This window comes from Danio rerio, chromosome 4, assembly GCF_049306965.1.
Source record: "Danio rerio strain Tuebingen ecotype United States chromosome 4, GRCz12tu, whole genome shotgun sequence".
Lineage (NCBI taxonomy): Eukaryota > Metazoa > Chordata > Actinopteri > Cypriniformes > Danionidae > Danio > Danio rerio.
In genome coordinates this window covers 2,897,293-2,920,020 of record NC_133179.1, presented here as the reverse complement: position 1 = coordinate 2,920,020, position 22,728 = coordinate 2,897,293, and the positions used below count along the sequence as shown (strand labels likewise).

Below are 22,728 nucleotides of genomic sequence, written 5' to 3'. Positions count from 1 at the left end.
TGTGTTTAAGGAGGGGGCAGAGTTTGTCGGTGGGGACATAGAAAACAGGCATGACTAGTTTTAGTTAAAGATCTTGTTTAAGGGTTTTGAATAGATCCTAAGGTTTCATTTACCCTGACCACCTTGAAACTATCACCCAAAGACAATGGCACAGTTGTTGTGACCCTGCCTTTAGCATTTGCGTCACTTTCGTACAGCCAGTGCTCAGGAAGCAAGAGGTTTTGATGTCTGTCACATCCTAGCTAGAGTTTAGAATGACATGAGATAATTAAAAACCAAAGAATATAACTTTTCAGATAAAGATTATTGTTAATTTGGAACTAGATTAAATAAATTAATATTACCACACCGTGTTGGTGTGGGTTTCCTCGGTTGCTCCGGTTTTCCCAATAAGTCCAAAGACATGCGCTTTAGGTGAATTGGGCAAGCTAAAATGTCTGTGGTGTATGTCCTGGTTCTCCAGGTTGGGGGTTGAGCATTGGGCTAATGACCTCGTAAAAGTAAGATGTTACGAAACACCAACATGGTGCATCTAAATATCAACTTTGATATAAAAGTAACTGGGAGTAAAAGTAGGTAATCCTACCCTATACCTAAATCCAACTACTGCCTTACTATTAATATGAAGATAACTAGGAGTTTTTAAAGGCATTAGTCTCTTTAATAGTTTGTTAATAGCATGCATTGTATATTAAACTAAATACTACTATATGCAAGTAGTCTGAAGTAGCCTAATCAGTTTGCAAGTAAATGGAGTAAAAATTAAAATGAGTCTAATTGCCATGATTCTAATATTTAACCAAGGATGAAATGCAAACTGGGAATATACAGTAAAACATAACAGGTTTTACACAATTCCTTTATGTTGTCCCAATACAAATCAATTAAATTTACTTAATTGTTTTATAAATTTAAGTGTATTGAATGTAAAACATTTAAGTTATCCAAAAAACAACTCAAGAATTGCGTTGATTTCGTTTTAACAAGCAGCGAAAATCTTGTTTGAGTGTTGTCTGAGAGATTTTGTTGGTTGGTGCCTCTAAAGACAGGCTTTGTTTGAACAGCATGTTAATGCATTTTTTGTTATGATGTGTGTCAAAGGCTATTATGCTAAAGTTCATCTCTGGCTGATGCGTGCCGTGTGTTTCTCTCTTTCTCTTATCAGGATGGGCAGCCTGACATCTTGCACACCTTCTGGAGTTCAGTCACTCAGACGCTCTCCGAGGAGCTACAGAAAGCCACAGCTGGTGAGTCTCAGTCTGAGGTTTTTGTTTAAGACGATGCCCCGCCATGCATCTCAAAAGCTCATTCTGTGTGCGAGTGTGTTACACAAGCTCCCCTCCTGCGCCTCGTCTCTCTCTTCTCCTCCGCTCTTGCTTTCTTTTCATCACATTGCAGTCGGATTCAAACTCTATTACCCACGTACACTCTTCTGGCATTGCTTTTGAGAAGACTCTGTTAACCTGTTCCTTCTCTAACTAACATGGACTACGTTTGTATGATTTTAATGCTCCGATTTTAATACGGTTAAGACAATAATCTGATTATCTAAGAGTCTACCTAGTAAACAGAGATTTTTGATGACATTAATCCGAAATATTTATTGAATAGATTTGACTTCGACTCAATATAGTCATATCTGCTTACTTAACAGATAACATCTGCATCATTTGGTGGCCATATTGCAAAATTAAACCAACTTTATACTACAATATCATCTAATTAATAGAGAAAATTGGTTTATTATGATGGTGCCCATCTTGATTAAAGTGCTTAAGACCTTAGCCCGCACGTCCTCCTTGTAGGGCCACTGTAATTTAGACCTTGGCTCTATTGATCCTTGCTTTTGTTATCATGAGCTAATGATGCTTTGTGCTTCACTCGCATGATCAATAGAAAGCAAATAGAAGCCTCTGCATCACTTTCATTATCCAAATGCTTCCCTCTTCAAAGCCTTTATCAATCCTGATTTGAAACCTCTCAATCAAACTTGCTTTTATATCCTCCTGACCCCAGGGGGCCTACTCTGTCTCTCTCTGCACATCACAAAATGAGAACGTTTGAGGCGAAGATGCAAACTGTTACGTTTCCAAGATGCCTTCAGAAGACATTTTAGTTCTCAGGTCGATTGTTATGGACTCTGTCTTGAGACCTCACTGTTCCGCAAGCCTTCAAAAAAGATCTGCTTATAAATGATTTATCACTCCCTCTTTGTCCTAAAATACGTTTTGTGACCACTAACAGCTTCCTCCCTCTTCCCAGAATTCTCTCTTGAACTGTGTGCCTTTGAAAGAGCAGGTCAAAGGATGAAGACTGTGTTGCTCAGCACTCAAAAAAATGGCTTTTGCTGCTTGTTCAAACTATATTATTCAGAATAAGTTGAAACAACACAATTCTTGAGTTTTTTGGGGGAGGACGACGTAATTGTTTTATGTTTAATCCACTTAAAATTGTAAAAAAATAAATAAATAATTAAGTTAATTTAAACGATATGTATTTTTTTAACAGTAGGTGTCTTTTTTCAGTGAATTCTTTTGTGAATTGCTCTAACCCAGTGGTTCTCAAACTGTGGTACGCGAGCTTGACGAGAATAAGAGATGAGCCTCCTCATTCTTTACTTTCACTTTCGCTCTCGTGGATAGAGAAAAGTGTTGTAGGCACAGATATTCATTAACCTACATAATTAATTTTGTTTATTAAGCGCAAAGATTTGTTTCAAAACTATTTCTAAATTTTAATTTCCAGCAAACGAATAAATGAACAATAATAACGACGTGTGTTCAAAAACGTTATATCCAAATACATATGCTGTGCCCCATATGGTCTAAAACCTGCAGGTGGGCAAATCTAGGCTTGTTTTTAATAAAACAAATGTAAATATGCAAATAGTAAATAATACTGCTAATGATAAAACATTATACAAAAGCAAATTGTCATGAATAAACTAAAAAAGCGCCCCGAGATGAAGAAGGCATGAAGGCGTGGTTTTTATACTTATATAGGCTGGAAAATAATGTTTTGTAAAATTTTAATCCTTTAACTATTTTTCATTTGTAAAGATATTTGGGTATTGCTGTACATCCTGTGTGTATTAAGCAATGTGCAAGTGAAGCGCACAACTAACGCGGTCTACGCTGGTCTTTAGACCTGCTTTGATCTGGTCTATTGTGCAGCCTATTATAGTTCCTAAAAATAGCAACCCGCCTTAACACGCCTCCTTTTTTAGACCAGAACGCCTATGGGTGCACATGAGGGCAAATGCATTTGCTATTTAAACAGCGTGCTGCAACACATCAAAACAATAGGGCCTGTAATCTCATTCCCACAAAAATACAGCACATATGAATTGGTCAAGCACTATATATGCAATTAATCACTCGCTTTTGTACATGATGAGCAGCAGATCTAATTTCTAATTTAAGTAGTTCCAAATCATATATTTAAAATACAAGTAAATGTTTATTTTCCAAAGATATACAAATATGTCATATACGTGTAACTTAAATTTCAAAATGCATAAAAAATGTGTATACTGAATATATATATATATATATATATATATATATATATATATATATATATATATATATTCAGTATACACATTTTTAAGTAAATGTTTATTTTCCAAAGATATACAAATATGTCATATACGTGTAACTTAAATTTCAAAATGCATAAAAAATGTGTATACTGAATATATATATATATATATATATATATATATATATATATATATATATATATATATATATATATATATATATATATATATATATATAAACTGTGAAGTTTTTTGTCTGCACGCACAGTTAATGTTCAAACTATTTATAATGTTTAAAATGGCTGACAATAATACATATTCTTATCAATAGGGATTATTCTGCCTCGTTTTTGAACTGTGCAGTGCTGTAGCTGCTTAATTAGGCCTACTACACTACTGTATTTCAATACCGGTCATTATATTATGGTGGTGCTGTAATGAAGAGACCATTTTTGTCTGAGGTGGTAATTGGTGAAAAAAGTTTGAGAACCACTGCGCTAACCCTTTTGGAACTATTTATTGTTTTACTAACAGTAATAGGTGTTTTAATGTCAGTTTTGTTGTTTATAGTGTCTTTTCTCCATTTATTATTCTATTACAACATGAAAGGCAATCCCAGGCCCTTGACTAACACTACAAGTCAATGCATTTTCCACCATTTTGACATTGACGTTTGTTTGTTGGTTTTGTATGCACCTCATCACCTACCCTGAGGAAAGATTTTCCTGACAGTCAAGGGTTTTGTTTGAACACTGCTGCATCGCAGATTTATGAAGTGAGAAAATTTAAGCTTCACCACCGGCAATAATTCAGAAATAAAGTGTCAGCAGAGCATGGCTACAGCTTACTGACACCACTCAGTAGAGTAGAACTACTACGGCTCGTCTTTGTTCAGATTCTGGCAAAACATTGACGACTGAAACCATTTAAGGTGCCTACGCCTTTGAACTACTCAATTATGCATTCATCAAATCAATCTGCATAGGAAACAATCTGCATAATATTCCAGCATTTAATCACCTGTAAAGTTGGGTTATTACCATATTAATGAAGAGGTATTTTTATGCAATTCCATCTGACTCTCTCATTCTGCAACTCTCTTATTGTTATTTTATTTTTGACATTGTTTTTTGGGGTTTGTGGTTTTTCATCGCACTGAAAAACAATGATTATTTGTAGGTTCCTGTCACTGCTTGTCATAATAACAAACACTTTTAAAATCAAATGGTATTCAAAACAATTTAGCCTACAGATGAATCTAAATTTGCTTAGTTTTTCTAAACAGGCATTTTTAATACAAGTTGCTTGATCCAAGTATTGTTTTATTTGGGCTGTTAGTATTGATATATAAGCTTAAATGTTCTGTAAAATTGCAATAAAGTAGTATTGGTATGTTTGTTTTAAGGATATTTATAAGCTAGTGTGCTCCAAAACATGAAATTTGCATTTAGAAGATATAAACCTGATCTACAAGGACAAAGACAATAGGAGACTTGTTTCAAAAATGTATTCTGCAGTCTAATCCACCAAGGAACGCTCAACAAATGACATCAGACTAAAATGGGAGAGAGAATCCAACCTAGTTATCTCAAAGGAAGACTGGTTGATTATCTGCACAGTACAGGCCACCTCTTCCAGCTCTGGTATGTGGCGAGATTTTTGCTGAAGGAATCTTACCAGATACTTTTTAACCCCTAAGTTAACATGCATGCAAACACGGGAGAAGGACAGGGGGCAGTGCTGGAGGGAATGTGGAGAAGACTTAGCAAACCCCTTTCACATTTTTTGGAGTTATCCAGCCATTCAGTCATACTGGCAGGACGCAATGCAAGTAATCCGAAATATTTTTGGTGATGGTGTTGACTTTACTTTTACAATTTATCTGGGAAATATTGCAGCCAACTTATCGGTAAAAGACAAGTATTTATTAAAAATACTTCTAGCAACCAGTAAGAAAACTGTAACTCAAAAGTGTCAACAACTGGAACCCCCTACAAAATCTAATGTTCAAAATATGGAGAGGATGACTTTTTCTTTAAAACTACAAATGAACAAATACCTGCAGTATTGGTTGAAATGGTTTGTACTTAGGACTTTACACAGTGTAAACGGATTTCTATAATGTATTTGTTAATGTGACCTGTAAGGATATATGTGACCAGTCAACTGTGTGTTATTGTATTTTTTATGTATTTTTTAATTCATTATTTATTATTTGTATTTTTTTTCTTTACCCTTTTCTTCCTTTTTAAAAAAAGAGAAATAAAAATAAAGTATAAAAAAAGTCATGAATCTGATATAAACATCCAAAGCTTGCAATTTGTCACTTTTACCAAAATGGATCAACGATTTCTCTCACGTCATCTCATACTTCAGTTTCTCATCAGATCTTCTGACCAATCAAATGCTCTCTAGTATCTAACATGCCCCACCTCCTTCAAGATGCTTCCCATTAGCATTTCATTTAATGCACTTGAGCTCAATCTGTTCTAAAACAAAATGCTATTGGCTGTTTTTAAAAGGGTAAAAGCTACTTTATGTCCCGCCCTCTCTTCATGTTTCAGTTGAGATCACGTCAAACATCGAATAAAAATGCACATTTCAAACCACTTGACAGGACACAATGAAAAATATTTATTTAAAATATAAAAGCATTCAAAGCTCACATCAGGTTTTCTTGATGACTACATGCACTTTAGAGTTTGATGCATCCCTTTGAAGTATACAACAATAGATGCTAAAGCAACATCAGAAATCAGGTTGCTTGCACATGAATACATGTTTTAGATGATATAAATCTTGCTTCATGTTGGAGTAAATTACACAATTACATTGCAATTATAATGAAGGCCAGCTAGTAAAGAGCTGTGTTTGTAAACCTCACTTCCCTGACCTCAAGAAGCATACTAATGGCTGTGGTCTTTGGCGTGCTTGTTAGTGAAACTGCCTCCAATGCAGGAAATCTCATTTACAGTGTGGCTAGTAAAACCAGAGGGTTACATTATTATCATACCAAACATGTAAAACGTGAATTTATCTGTGTGTCTACCTTCCCTATTTAAATGCATTCTCTATTATATGTACTCCTTTGTTTTCAGCATCAACCTTCCTAAAGCAGGCTCTGGAAGGAGAGTATCCCAAGCTCTTGAGGCTTTATAATGAGCTGTGGAAGCGGCTGCAGCAATACAGTGCGAGCATACAGGGGGCGCTAGTGAGCAGTGGTGCAGGGCTTGATGTGGAACTGCCAGCAACAGAGAATGATACTGAAGATCTGTTCACACACGCCAAACCAGATTATGAGTGAGTACTGCTATGATACACACTAGTGCTGTCACAATACTGGAATATCAGTACCAATCGTCTTAGTAGAATATGAGGATTGTATTATCTTATCTTCATAACTAAATTGCATCTGTCAATCACTGACGTCCGCTGGATTTAACATGCTGAATGCAAGTAAACGGAAATGCTATGATTTCCCATCATAAAAGCCAAAGCTTCCTTATTTAGAAAAACTATTATCTTTTGCATCGTTTCTGTTGGCCAACAAAGATTCCTCCTACCCGCAAAGTGCTCTCAAAACTGCTCTCTTCAATCAGACAGCATTTCTGCTTTGCACCTGAATGGAGAGATGCATTAGGAAGCAGAGAAGGCTTTCTAAGCTCAGACACATTGTCAAACAATCTCTCAGAGTGCAACAACGTTTCTGCCTCTACTCTGATCAAACAGCCAGATGCCATAATCACGATTGTCCCCTAAACAGCCCATGTTTTATGCACAGTTGCTCATAGCACATAATACAGCACCAAAAAAGCTTGTCAGAATGCATGACAACCAGCAATTAATGCCAAGATTATTAAAGCCTCTTATGGAAAACTGGCAAATGCATTCAGTGTGTCAGGGTAATGTAAGGGTAAATGGATTTCTAAATATTTTATTTAGCAGAGATTCAGATCTATGTTTAGCTCTTATGAGCTACTTTCTTTCTGATAAAAGCTCACATGTATTTACATGCACTTCATAAATAATGCACTAAACATTAAGTTTAGGGATGCTTTTGTTAAGGATATATCTGTCTTTTGTTATTTTGGAGGCCCTTTTTTGCCCTCACTTACAAAGTCAGATTGATTTGGTTTTAAATTCTGACAATAATGATGTTTCTGCTGACCTCTTTGACCTGGTTTTGACAAACACATATTTTGTCTGTCATTTTTATGAAGTGTGCATATTTTATAAATGACTTTTTAACCCTCTAAATTAAAATGAGCATTATAATAATTATTTTGCAAATCATTTTTATGTAATTCAGGTAAGACATGCATTTAAAAAACTCACTTTTGTGTTTTATTTATTTATTGTTGGGCAATACAACTAATCCTATCATTATGTATCATTACTACTGAAATGACAATGATCTGCATTATGTGTAATACACTGATTTGTTTAAATTCTTTGTCTAATTTAGTCAAATCTAAGTTTGACTATCAGCAATTGGTGCACACAAGTCAAATAGAATGATTATTGGAAAATTAAAGGGCTGTCGGCTAGAAAAACTATTTGTTACAGTGGCAAAATTAAATCTTTGGGTTTTTGATATGTATTTAAAATAAGAAGTTATGAAGGTTGGAGCTTCATTGAGTATCATTCACTCTATTGTGCTTTTTATTTTGTCTCTGTTGTTAATAATATCTACAGGCTCTTATTAAAATGAACAGACTTAAGTCAGTGAAATTGTAAATATACAAATGGAGCATGAGATATACAGTCAAGCCCGAAATTTATTTACCAGAAAATGACACAAGCTTCTCCCAAAAGATAGCAAGATGATGAACAATAGGCATTATTGTGGAAAAATACATACATTTCTCTGCTTTTTTTACATTAAAGTCAGAATTTGCCAGGGGTATGAATAGTTTTGGGCTTGACTATACATGCTACATGTTTATCACAAATAACTATGTACTCTGATTACATAGAAATGATGATGGAAACATTGGCGATTAGACAATACAGAATGACCTGAACACGTTTTTGTTTTCATTTATTTGTTGTATTCACCAAAAATCAAATGAATAACTGCTTTGACATTATTGTTCTGTTCTAGTCCAGAGAAGGATCTAAAGGACTCTCTTCAGCCATATGAAGCAGCTTACCTATCCAAGTCTTTATCCCGCCTCTTTGACCCCATCAACCTTGTGTTCCCTCAAGGGGGTCGAAACCCACCCTCTAATGATGAACTGGACAGCATTATAAAAACAATAGCCAGGTACTTGTCTGATATTTAGGGTACTACATCTGTGGTGAGAAATCGCTTCAGAGAATTTAAAAATATTTATTCTTTCTTGAAAAAATTCTGAGCATAACAGCAGATGTAAGCACTGTATGCTTTATAAACCGCTTGCATCCAATTCCTTACAAATACCACATGAACCTAAAACAATCTTGAATAAACTTAGTAATGGTTTAAGGCAGGGGTGGATAATCTGGAAAACATATGGTGATTTAATTGCATAGAGTGCAATACAGATTGTTCTGAGTGGGCAAAAATACATTATAAATGTATTATGCTGCCTTCTAAGAAACCTTACTTTGGTTAAATGAACGATTTGGTTAAAAGCTCATCTTGCAAATGCAGAATAACCCCTTTAAGGATACACTCCTTATTTCCTCCACAGAGAAGACAAACCAACAATGCACACTGCATGCAAGTGAAATGTCAATTATCAATATACTGATAAACACTGATAAAATATAATTTTGGTCCCACTTTATATTAAGTGTCCTTAACTACTATGTACTTGCATCAAAAAATAAATACAATGTACTTACTGTGTTCATAATGTATTTGAGAACACTTGTGGTGCTCTTGAGTGGGGATAGGGGTTGGGTTAGGGACAGGTTTGGTGGAATGGGTAGGTTTAAGGGTGGGTTAAGGTGTAAGGGATGGTCAACAGTGTATTTACAAATGTAATTACAGAAGTTAATTGCAGATGTAATTACATACAGGTATTAAATTAAGCATAGGTGCACAATAACTACATGTATTTCCACAATAAGTACATTGTAACAAACTATTAACTCCTGTATAAGTACATGTTGGTTAAGGCCACTTAATATAAAGTGGGACCATAATTTTATATTATTATTTGCAAATTATCCAATGATAATCTGGTAAATGTATGGTGATTAAAGTAACCAGACTGCATACAGAGCAGTTTTTTTATGCAAGTGAGCTGAATGTTGCATCAGTGGATTCTGGCCTCATGATTGCAGTGGCCAAGAAAACATTATAACTTTGCCATTATGCTGCCTTCTAAGAAACCTTTCTTTTGCTAATTGCACAATAGACTAAATTACACTTTTAAGGATAAACTGCATATATCCTTGACAGAGAATACAAACCAACAATATGTAAAAATTGCATGCAAGAGAAATATCAACTATCAAAAAAAAAATCTATTTTATATAGCAAATCACCTAATCTGGATAATCTGGTAAATGTATGGTGATTAAAGTAACCAGACTGCATACAGACTCTTCTGATTGAAAGTATTGTGTTGACTGACTGTAATGCATGTTGTTTTTGTATGCTAGTGAGCTGAATGTTGCATCAGTGGATTCCGGCCTCACGATTGCAGTGGCCAAGAACGCCGCCAAGACGGTGCAGCTCTTCTGCGTCAAGTCGGAGCAGTTGGTAAGAGACACACAGGGATAATGAGCTCGGCTGAGCGGGAGGCTGTCTGCTCTCATGCCCCTCAACCCTGCCAGGGAGGTGACACACATGGTTGGCGACTGAGCTCATTATGAGAGCCGGGGAAGGGTGGGACGCGTCTCAACAAGCGCTGAAGAATCAGAGCACCTGCTGAGAGCCATGACCTGGACAAGAGGCAGGGAAGATCCCACCCTACCTAGTTAGAGGTGCATGTTGATTCGGTCTATAAATAGCAGCCCTATGAACCAGCCAATGGTGACGGTAGAGAGTGAAATCGCAACAAAATGCAGTAATTGCTTAGTGTAGTTAATAATTGTGAATAGAATAGAATAAAATACAATCTTGACTCTCATTGTACAAGTACAATGAAATCTGTCAGGGTTACCACACTTCTTGAAAGGGCTTAAAAGTACTTGAACTTCAGACATATGAATTCAAGGGCTGTAAAGTACTAAAAAAAAACAAATATAGTTCCTTGAAGATCCTTTAATGAAATGTAATGTAATGTGTATTTATATAGCGCATTTATTATGTGTGGCCATACACTCAAAGCGGTTTACAATCATGAGACGGGTCTCTCCACACCCCCACCAGTGTGCAGCATCCACTTGGATGATGCGACGGCAGCCACAGGACAACAGCGCCAGTGCGCTCACCACACACCAGCTATTGGTGGAGTGGAGAGACAGTGAAAGAGCCAATTCAGTGGATGGGGATGATTGGGAGGCCATGATGGGTAAGAGCCGATAGAGGGAATTTGGCCAGGACAACGGAGTTACATCCCTCCTCTTTACAAGAAAAGCAATGGGATTTTTAATGACCACAGAGAGTCAGGATCTCTGTTTAACGTCTCATCCAAAAGGAAATGAAAACATTAGCATGGACGGGGGAGCTTATAGTGGACATTTTGAGGGGGATGTAGCGGACGTTCAGGGGGAGGCGGGCGGTGGGCGGACATGCAGTGGAGGGGGGGAGTAGGTGGTGGGGTGGTACATGGCAAATGTTCGGGGGGGGATTCTAATAACTCTGGGGGGCCCTAAACAACATGGGCCCTTGGAATTGTTTCTCCTCAAGCTGACTGTTCCCTTCACTTTACTGGGGCATTAGGACCCACAGAAGTTGAGTGCCTCCTGCTGACCTCAGCCCTGCATAGCTTTGCTGAGTAACTTGGGCTGCAGGATGATATGGCTTTGGCCAATAAATATGGCATTCAATTTGTTAATAGGTTTTATTTTAGCAATTGTACTTAATTGTTAAAAACTGAAGGAAAAAACAGAACTTTTTCAATTGAAAATCTTAATTCAAATCAAATATTGCATGTTTTTATCAGTGTTTCAGAAAGAACATTTAAATATCACTAATACTGAATTGTATAGAAATTAAAAAGTTAAAATTGTCAAAATTGTTAAAACTTTACTCAACATTTCACTTGCACCTAAAATGGTAAAAATGTCTAAGTACAGTAAGGACTTTCATGGTGCTAGATATGATGGGAATTAGAAATTACAAGGTGCTTGATTTAAAATGAATGATATTTTTAAAAAGTCATTGAATCTGCTTGTGTATATACCACATTGCCTGTCAGCTTTAGCAGAATGGCTTGTTCATGTAGGTCTATCTCCATTCACTGTAAGCTGGAGGTGTGATTGACCGTGCCTGGCAATGGAGGTGGTGTGATTGGATTAGTCTGGTGTCTGTCCTCAAATCACTGGCCCATTGACTCAATCTGTCTTATGTCAGCAAAAAGATGAATAACGAGGATTTGGTTCTGTTCTTTCCTGCAGTACAGATGTGTCCGATGAGACATCAGAACCCTGTGAACTCAATTCAGGATCTTTTTTTAGTGCCAAGCCTTGACCTGTCCTCGGACTTCGAAGTAGTGATATCATACTGGTATATTGCATGATTCTTCAAAGCGATCAGAAATATTGTTTTGACAATTCGAGGAAGCGAGAATCTCTCCAAGTCGACACAGATGGCTTCTTTTTTAATCAAATCCAGCTTAACAGCTTGCGGACTTCATCAGTTAATGGTTGGATATAAATGAAGACAAAGCGAAAGACTGTGTCTCTATTGACCTCTGATATCCTTCATGCTGTGATAATGGAACGGGACTTGAAACAGCTCTGATCCAAAAATTTCCGCAGGACTGCACTTGTAGAATTATTTACAAAAGCTTTGGGAGTGCTTCTTGCATTGCAGAAGTTTGCTTTATGGTTCATATAAAACTCAAGCCAATGTCCTGATGAAGCCTATATTTCCCGTCTAATCAGAAGATGCAATTAATGCCAATTTTCTCCAATGGCTATAGATCAGAAAATCTGATTTTCTCATGCCAGGAATTCACAAAAACAATTGCTTTTTGAAACAATACAGTTTATTACTACAAATGCAATTATTTTTTTTCCTTTTCAAGTATTTCCCAAATGATGTCTACCGGAGCAAGGAATTTTTCACAGTATTTCCTATAATATTTTAACTTCTGGAGAAGGTCTTATTTGTTGTATTTAGGCTAGAATAAAAGCAGTTTTTAAAACAACAATGCCAGTGACTCAAGACCCCCAATATCCTCTTAGGTGGTTATAAACATACAGGCTTTGCACACAAGGACCATGCATGCCAATAGGCAGCGTTGAGCAGTAACGTCGCAACAAGTAGTGACACTACAAGCTTAACTACATTTCTCAGTAGCGTGGCGGTAGCATCGCTACTTTATAAATCAAATAGCTTTTCAAAAGCGAAGCTTGAATTTAAAGCAAGTAGCGCAGTAGCATCCACACAAGCTACATTTAGCAATCGCGGATCAATAAGTGACAGCACCGACATTTACAGAGCAGTGAGGCTGGTGTCTAGCCGATGAAAGTAAATCCATGTGATGGCGAGAATGACAATTTCTTCTTCCTGTTTTACGGTGGTTGACAACAAACTTTTTGGTGCGTTAATGTCACCTCTCGCTCTGGTTGGGAACGTCACCAACCAATTAGGCTAACACGAGAAATTTGCTTGATGGAAAGATGACTAAAGGAGAGGAGGTCTATATATAGTTTACTGTAGTAAAGACTAAAGTATTTTTTAAGTAGCTTGCCCAACACTGTCCAGAGTCTATTTAGCATTTAATTTTGAAGAACACCACTCAGAGACCATCCTCCATCTTTAGTTGTGGCCTGAATTAATTTTTAAAGTACGTGAGTGCCATAATAGTGTCAGAAAGTTTAACCTAGTGCCATAAAATCAATGTGCTGTGTCTTTAATATAACATAATCACCCCAGGGGTCGCAAAAAAAGCGAAAGGCATGTTTTTTTTTTTTTATGTATCTATTTCTACTATTTTTTTTCTGTAGGTTATGGATAAAATATATTACTTCTAATAGTTATGATTTTTGGAAATCACTAAGCAACCCTCCCTTATTGCCTTATTGACCCCCACTTTGGGAACCACTGGTCTACAGAACAAACCACTGTTATACAATGACTTGTCTAATTAACCTTGTTAAGTCTTTAAATGTCACTTTAAACTGAATACTAGTATCCTGAAAAATATCTAGTGGAATATTATGTGCTGTCATCATGGCAAAGATAAAAGAAATCAGTTATTAGAAATGAGTTATTAAAACTATTATGTTTAGAAATGTGTTGATCGTCTTTCCATGAAACAGAAATTGGGGGATAATATATGGGGGGAGGAAGGGGGATTAATAATTCTGACTTCAATTATATATCAGAGTTTGTTACTAGTATTAACATACTTTATTATCTTAAAATGTTGTGTATGTATCTTACTATTGACTCAAAAGTGTTACTTGACAGTAGTTTACTTTAACACGGCTGAAAATAACTTTCAAAGTATCTTCCTCTAATCTGGTTTAGCTGTAGGCGGAAATATCTGACAACAGTGTACTTCTCTGAGGATTACTGAAGAAGGGGAATGTTTTGGGTCTTCGGGCAGGTTTACTGCAAAGCCGGGGTTGCACAGCAGTTAATCTCGGAATAGTTCATTACTGTATTGGACTGCAGATATGTGCTGGAGGCTGTGCTTTATTTAACATCAGGTGTGAAGGAGCAACCACTAGCGTTACTGCACCACACTTGGCATCTCCACACCTGCCACGGGAAACGTTAATTAACCGTTGCTTTTCCATTTTTAGACCGTTGCCATGGCACTCCGCTGCCACTATCCTATGTGGCTTTCCTTGCAGACTATGTGTGAACTTTTTTTTTATTTCCCAATTTTATTCCCCCAACCTTTGATGCAAGGTGTGATCTCTTGCACTGTAAAAATATCCATAAATTAGCAGGCTTTTTTTTTGTATTGCATATTTTACTGTTTTATTTTTCCTAGTTTATTAATGCTTTTGAACTGCATTATGAGATCTTAAAACCACAAGTTTTTTTTAAACTATTAACATTTTTAATGCTTTTTTTATTAGAACGTAAAATAAAATTAGAGATGCATCAGAGAAGTCAATAGGGATGGCTACTGAAAAGATTAGCGGAAAATTTGCACAGTGTTCTATATATATAATATTATACAATATATATATATATATATATATATATATATATATATATATATATATATTGTGTTGGAGTAAAAAGAGGTGGGGGAAATGTTTCATATACTAGTTATGTATATATTGTGTTTACTATATCTACGTTGTACATTTACAGTTAGTTATTAGATCTGCACGATATTGAAAAAATATGATATTGCAATATTTTGTTTTTTTGCAATATATATTGTGATAGGCGTCACGGTGGCACAGTGGGTAGCACAATCACCTCGCATCAAGAAGGTCACTGGTTCGAGCCCCGGCTGGGTCCGTTGGTATTTCTGTGTGGAGTTTGCATGTTCTCCCCTCTCACTCCTCCGGGAGCTCCGGTTTCCCCCACAGTCCAAAGACATGCACTATAGGTGAATTGAATAAGCTAAATTGGCTGTAGTGTATGAGTGTGAATGAGTGTGTATGGGTGCTTCCCAGTGTTGGGTTGCAGCTGGAATGGCATCCGCTGCGTAAAACATATGATGGATAAGTTAGTGGTTCATTTCACTGTGGCGACCGCTCACAGTCAATAAAGAAAATTAATTAAGGAATATATTGCGATATGAATATAATTTCACCAGACAGCTTGAATAGAATTTAGAAAGAATTCATTCATTTAGGCTGATTTTGGATTATTAGGGGTGTAAATCATGCATAAAATATAATTTAAAGAATTGAAAAGCATGTATGAAATACAATAAAGCACAGAAGAAGAAATATTTACAGTGCCTAATGGTTTTCTGAGGAGCCAAACAGTATTCAGGTACAGAAATTGAATATCTATATTTAAAAGCACTGCATAATCTTTATTGTAAATAGTTGTAAACTTACAAAAGGTAAGATTCCTTGTGCCTATCCTGAATGCAAAGTCACAGCTTTTAAAAACGTATGCAGATCATCAACTTTTCTTAAACTCCACAAATCTCATGTTTCCGAAATTGTGGCTCTTGCTCAAATATAATCCCAACATATTAACTCAAAATTGCATATCCTGCAACATGGCTATTGCACACATGCACATGCTGAAATAATATACAGTGCAGCCCTATAAGTTTTGTGTTATTCTTAGGATTGGGTTACATTTTGCTTCAAATAAAATAATCTGGAGTCTAACGCAATAATTTATTCTTTCCATTTCGTAAATTTCTCAAATTTTTTGATCCATTGCTTATATGTAAGTGGGTTTGATCTGAGCCGGTTAAAACTATAGTTTGCAGTGCTATATTGTCTGGGGTAATGTTGTATATTACACAACAAAAAACCTTGTAATAAGCTGCCAGTGCATTTTCTGTCGTTTTACAGGCCTATTTCCCTATATATTATTATTTTCTTATACATTACATTATTTCAAACTCCTAAAATGTGAATGAAAGTCACTTTTATTCAACTGTAGAGTTGAATTTTCAGCCTCAAAAGTCGACACAGCAAGATCAAGAGTGTGTGCTGCTTCTTTTTCTGCATTTTGGACTTTGAGCTGTTTGGTCTGTAGTAGCTGTTTGTTTATGTCAGGAGGCAGCAGTGCAGCACGAATATGTGTTTGTGTGCGGTGGTCCGCTCGTGACTGAGACAACCCTCTGCTTGTTAGTTTCTATGGTGTGGCACTGAGCAGTGCAAATCTGTCTTCTTTTTCCTCTCTGTGTTGCTTGCCCTCCTACCCACAATGCCAGCTGCTTCTGCTGTTTGAGCTTCATATGTGACGCCCGTGTCTCAGCATGCTGACCGCTGTGCCACCACCGAGCAAATCGCTTCTGACCTCAAACGAACACTAGGACATCTGGGGAAATTAGCGGCAGCCTGCGGTCTCCTTGTTTTTGATGTTGACTTCTTGATTATTTACTTTGATTGTGATGCTTAATAGGGTATAAGCTGAAGGATTTAGAATTTTTAGTAACCCAGTTGAACTGTATGGTGTTACAAAATCGCCGCGTTTCTTTAATAATCAATGATCTTCACTGCATGATTGATTCACTGGAGCATTTATATACGATATAAAGTGGGTCTCAGAATGTACACAAAGCACTGCATTAAATTCCCTTGTTCTGCACCATGTGTAAATATATTTTACCACAGTATTTTGAAACCCCTTTTATCTTTGCCATGATAACAGCACATAATATTTGTCTAGATATTCTTCAAGATACTAGTACTCAGTTTAAAGTGACATGTAAAGGCTTAATTAGGTTAAAGTAATTAGGTCATTGTAAAACAGTGGTTTGTTCTGTAGACAATCTTATGCCAAATCAAGCTTTTATTTTGCATGAGATTAATCATGATTAGTCTTTGCCCAGCACTACTAATATGTTTAATCTCTTATTCTTTTATTCTCCCTTCCTGGTTTCTTCTGTCATGTGTTTCAGCTGTGTACTCAGGGGGATGCAAGTCAGGTGATCGGACCCCTAACGGAGGGCCAGAGGAGAAACATTGCCGTTGTGAACTCTCTTTTCCGCTTGCAGCAAGCTGTGGCTAAGGTAAGATTGACACCTCTTATTCAGTAGGTAATTTATTTTTAACCCTAGTGTAGTTTAGTTAGTTCCAATACAGCATGTTCGATTAAAATTCGGAAAAAAAATATCTGAAGTTTCTTCTTTTAATACAATTTAAGAAATCTAAGCAGAGTTCTGGTTTGGCATCCCATTGACATTTTTCCAATAGATGTCTTTCCAACACCATTTTATTAACAGAACTCATTCAGCTGGATAAATGAAATCACTCCTCCCTGCCGAGTAAGTGTTAAAACATAAGCATTTGAAGTTATTAAAGAGACCTGCAGTGTTTTAAAACAGCCTCTATGTGCAGGACATAGTCCATCTTTCTGTAAAGCGCATATCAATGCAGTGTCTTTCCTCTTGGGAAAACCGCAGACTCTTCACCAATCATATCTGTACTATTTGAGTGGTGATATTTCACAGGTGGCTTTTTTAGCACCAGCTGATGTAGTTCCCCGTCTGCCCCATTAAAAAAACATGACAGCAGAAGCCAAAGCTTTTTCCTGGCCTGTTTGATTAATAAGGTAATAAAAAGAGATTACTCTGTGATTAAATATTTAAGCTGGCGGTGATCAAAGTTGAAAAGTGAAGGCGCTTGTTTTAGTAGGATTATTTTTTTAGAGCTTGAACTGTGAGTGAGGACAGGGAATCACTGTTCAAGGGCTCGAATTGTTGGATGATTGCTAACTTTGAGTTGTCTTCTTTTTAGGTTATATCCGGACTGGGCAGTTTTCCTCTAGCAGCAGAACAATCGCTCACAGCATCTTTAGAGGTAAAACTAAAAGAAATCAATCTAATGAGAATTAGACAGAAAGCACATGTCACTGTCACTGTTTTTAAGATTGCTCTCGTCCTTTAAATATGAAATGTCAGCTTTTGCCATCAAAAATATGTTTTAGGCAACCTCAAATAGGAAAAATGTGTATAAAATGTCATTAGGATTTTAAATACTGGGTTTCAGGTATGAAAAGGGTAATTGATGGTGATATTGAATGTGTTTGTGTTGCTAGTTATTTGTGATATATGTGATGTGAATCCTGATGTGATTATGTGGTGAAACCAAAGATCAGTGAACAACAGGAACCGGTGTGCACGAGGTGCATGCTGGTAGTTGCAATTCTTTAGTGTGGGGTGTGTGTAGTTCTCCAGCAATTTGCTGGAGATTGTGACAGCTCCCAAGCAGATTTGAGCTACCAGTCCTATTGTTATGACAACATCCGGATGAGTTTTGAAGTATGAAAGTATCCTGGATTGTGTCAAATCTTCAATAAACAAATCCAGCTAATCGAGTAATGCATGTAAGACAGATCTCAACATTACAAGTGCACTACTCAACATGACAACAAGATAACATGAACCACACTCTTGGTTCAGAATTTAAAATAACACTATGCAATCTCCACACAACATCACATTTGTGATTAATTTCTAATTAAATTATATTTACGAGCAATATTGTGCACAGACAGAGCGTGAGAGAGAGTCAGACAGTCAAAGACTCCAACTAAAAGCATGCTAAAAACCATCAGTATCGTCTCTTTTTGTATATTTTTTGGTTTGAATATCAGCTCACAGCAGACATCCTTGACATTTATGTGGAAGTGCTTTTTAGCAACAAGTGCATAGCCCAATTTATGCAGACGGCGGTGCGTGATACACCATCAGGCTGTGATTATGTGCGCATCTGTGATAGATTGAAATTAAAAGGTGAGCATGAGGGACAATGAACAAAGGGTCAGGATTTTGATAGAGGTGCTGCATCTGTACACTAACACACACCGAGTCTGAAGGTGGTTTTGGAAAGTAATTGGGTAAACATTGAGCCGCTCTGAATTCAGCACTCTCTCCCTTGAGGTAAATTGGCTATCAGATGGGTAAACTGGTCATTCTCTTTCCCTTCATCTCTTTTAACAAAACCTGCCAGCTGGACAGAAGCGCGCACACACTAACCCCTGATCTTTAAGCGTAAACACAACAATCCAAGGTGAAAACACGATACAACACTTGAGCACCCGCTTTTCTTTTGCTCTTCTTCCATGTAAGACATGTCATATTGGTGATCATGTCCTAAATAACTAAATAGCCAGACAGAATCTGCACTTATTTTGTGCTATTTCTGAGCGAAATTAAAAAAATAATAATAAAAAAGTCCAACTCTATATTAAGTGGCCTTAATTAATCTTAATAATAGGCAAGTAATAGACCAGTAGTAAATGGTGTGAATTGCTACTTAAACTAAAGATCTTTAAGTGCAAACACAACAATCCAAGGTGAAAACACTACAGCACACTTGAGCACACGCTTGTCTTTTGCTTTCCTCCCATGTAGGACATGTCACATTGATACCCATGTCCCAAATAACTCATGCAATGGGGATGCATGTTCTTATGGCCTTTGTTTAAATAGGGGCCAAACAGAATCTGCACTTATTTTGTGCTATTTCTGTTCAAAATTTATCAAATAAAATTTAAAAAAGGTCCAACTTTATATTAAGTGGCCTTAATTACATGCACTTACATCAGAAAATAAGCATCTTAATAATAGGCAGGTAGTGCCCCAGTAGTAAATGGTGAGAATTATTACATAAACTAAAGCCTTACTTTGCCATTCTTTATTTTTTTAGCCTCTGGGTGGTCCGAATAATAGGATAGCTAGATCTGCAAAGTATTTGAGGACCAACTTTGTCGTGAAGGAGTCTAAAAAGAAGAGATGTCCAGCAGAGATTTGCTCTTTATCTCCCGCTTGCAGGAGATTTTGCCAATGACCGGACCTATTTGGTCAGAGAGACCTATTGGGTTTGCATTGATGTCACTCAGAGATGGAGAGCCGGATAAGAGGCTGGGATGAGGAGTCCAGCTGCTGTGACACGCGATGGTCAGACTGATGTCCCATCAGCAAATGTCAGGCAATCACATGGGAGAGCAGTTGTTGGCATAAGTCGCCATGTGACTTTGAGGAAATACTACAAAAATCAATGACCTTCGAAAGAACACATTGGTCAAACTTTATTTTAAGACGCAATTCCTGCTATAAACAAACCATTAAAGGTTAGTTTTAAGGATATCTATTAGCTAGTGTGGTCCAAAACGGTGACGGAATTTGCGTTTAGAAAATATGAAACTGGTATTAACATCTAAAGCTTTGTCAACGATTTTTTTCTTGTCACCTCAAATTTCGATTTCACATCAAATCGTGACCAATCAACTGCCCCCTGGTATCTGACATGCCCTGCCCCCTTTAATACGCTTCTCATTTGCTTTTCATGTGAAAGCACCATGCAAACAAAATATAATTGGCATTTTTTTTAAAAGGGGAGGAGCTACTCAGTCCCACCCTCTTTTCAATCTATACAAGAGCATAGATACAAGCCAGGTACTATCTATGGTAACAAATGGTACTGTAACTAAAGTGTCACCAAAAACTCTTTCACACATCTTCAGTAACTGTTGTCATGGATATTTGTAGTTTAATTCACATTCTTTAGTTAACTTGTATTGTGTTTTATGTGTTTCTTGCAGGCGGTTCAAGCACTGATGAGCAGTGCCGTTCAGCCTCTACTGAATTCTGTTACAGACTCTGTCGAAGCGATACTTATTACTATGCATCAGGAGGATTTCTCTAGGTAAGCTAGCAAAGCTCTTATTATAATAACACTATGTATGTGTTTTTTATTTATTATAATTATTATATTTTTTTATTTGTGTTTCTGTCTTAAATATTGTTTTTGATGCTAGAATTTACAGTTTGTTTCAGAAAGCAAGAAATTGTGAAGATTGTCAGATTGCTAGACTGGAACAATTGATATCTTACTGATTCTTGATATTTGATACTGTAACTCTCTTACTAATAAGCATCAATGAAACCAAGTTAAGTTAAAAAGAAAGATGTGGTTGCACCGCCAGTATTTTTAAGTTTGGATATCACACAATGCTACAATGATAGCAGTACAATGTATTTGTTGTTTTTCATTTCAATTTTATTAGCATTTTCTTATGTGTATATTAGCTTTACAAATCTCATTTCAAGTACATGTGAATATGCATTTAACATGTAATTAATAAGCATTTCTTTTCATGCATCTATTTTTTTGTCTTGTTTCCAGTCCAAATATTTAAACACTCTTAAATCAAGAAGATTTTTATAGACGAGCAAAACATATCGTCTTATTTTAAAAAATAATATGTCAAAATTCTTGTCTTGTCAAAAGTCTTGTTTTAAAAAATAATATGTCAAAATTAAGTGAGCATTTCCTTAAAACAAGTAAAATAATCTTGAATCAAAAGGAAAACAAGATTATTTTGCTTACCCCATTGGCAGATAATTAAACATATTTTTTTTGTTTGTTTCTTAAATCTAAACAAATTATTTCTTTAAACAAGATTTTTTATATATTTGGACTAGAAAAAAGACAAAAAAAAATGTAAAAAGTTTTTTTTTTAAGTGCAGCAATAAAAAAATATATACCATGTTTATTTCTTTGCCCACAAAAACTTTTCATTAAACTTGTACACCGAGACATCACCTATATGGTATAAAACTGCAGGCTTTGTTTAAGTGCATCATTAAAAATTACACCATGTTTATATCATGTTTCATATTCCCTCAGGAGTGTCTTAATAACAGTGTGGACATACAAAATACTCTTGCTTTTCCTTTTGGCATAAGATTGTTTGGTTACCCAAGTGGCAGGTTATTTTGCTTGTTTTAAGGAAAAAACTCACTTAATTTTGACACATTATTTCTTAAAACAAGACAAGTTGTTATGCTTGTCTAGAAAATGCTTCTTGATTTAAGATTTTTCAGATATTTGGACTAGAAACAAGACAAATCCAAAGAAATAAAACCATTTTATTGCAGTAAAAAACTCCTTTCTGTCATGTCATAATATATCTGTCATGTCATGAGTCTACAAATGCCAACATAGGTGCAGAAAAACCAACACACTAACTATAAATGAATATTTCTTGGCTGTTACACAGGACACATTCTCTGTAGTCTCTCTTCTGCATTTATCTCTCGTTTTCTTTTGCTCGTTCTCTCATTCCGGTTGATACGCTGAATACAACAGAGAGTGATGTGCCAGCGTTTGATAACATTTAAAGCGTCACCCCTGTGATTCAGCGCAGCTTTCTTTTGTCCACATCTCACGTCTCCTCGGGGCCACTGGAGTCAGGCTTGGTGGGCTTGTTTTATTTCTGTCCCCACTGTTATTAAGACACTCCTGAGGGAAGATGGCAAAGAAATAAACATGGTATAGAAGGTTGTGTTAATGCGTTTTAACAAGTGACAATCAGTATGTCCTGACATTTACTTTTCTTAAATGCACAAGAAGGCATTTTGGCGTGAATCTCATGATAAGGTTTAATTATTATACTATTATGCCTAATTATTATACATTATATTATCTGTACTCTTGTAGTAAATACTAAATCACAGTAGTGACAGTCA

General features: G+C 36.3%; 1 protein-coding gene across 3 annotated transcripts in view; it reads left to right on the top strand.

Moving 5' to 3' along the window:
* cog5 (component of oligomeric golgi complex 5) overlaps positions 1-22,728 on the top strand; it is an 89,140-nt gene that overhangs the window by 57,540 nt on the left and 8,872 nt on the right. For 2 of the 3 annotated variants that reach the window (XM_005164473.5, NM_001045144.1), the window contains exons 11-17: positions 1,166-1,247; positions 6,640-6,841; positions 8,646-8,807; positions 10,136-10,235; positions 17,152-17,262; positions 17,990-18,052; positions 20,799-20,902. In XM_005164473.5, coding sequence (XP_005164530.1) covers positions 1,166-1,247; positions 6,640-6,841; positions 8,646-8,807; positions 10,136-10,235; positions 17,152-17,262; positions 17,990-18,052; positions 20,799-20,902 — 824 coding nt within the window. Of the gene's footprint in view, positions 1-1,165; positions 1,248-6,639; positions 6,842-8,645; positions 8,808-9,770; positions 9,850-10,135; positions 10,236-17,151; positions 17,263-17,989; positions 18,053-20,798; positions 20,903-22,728 lie in introns of those variants that run through there. The other variant, XM_073946619.1, reaches the window with a different exon arrangement.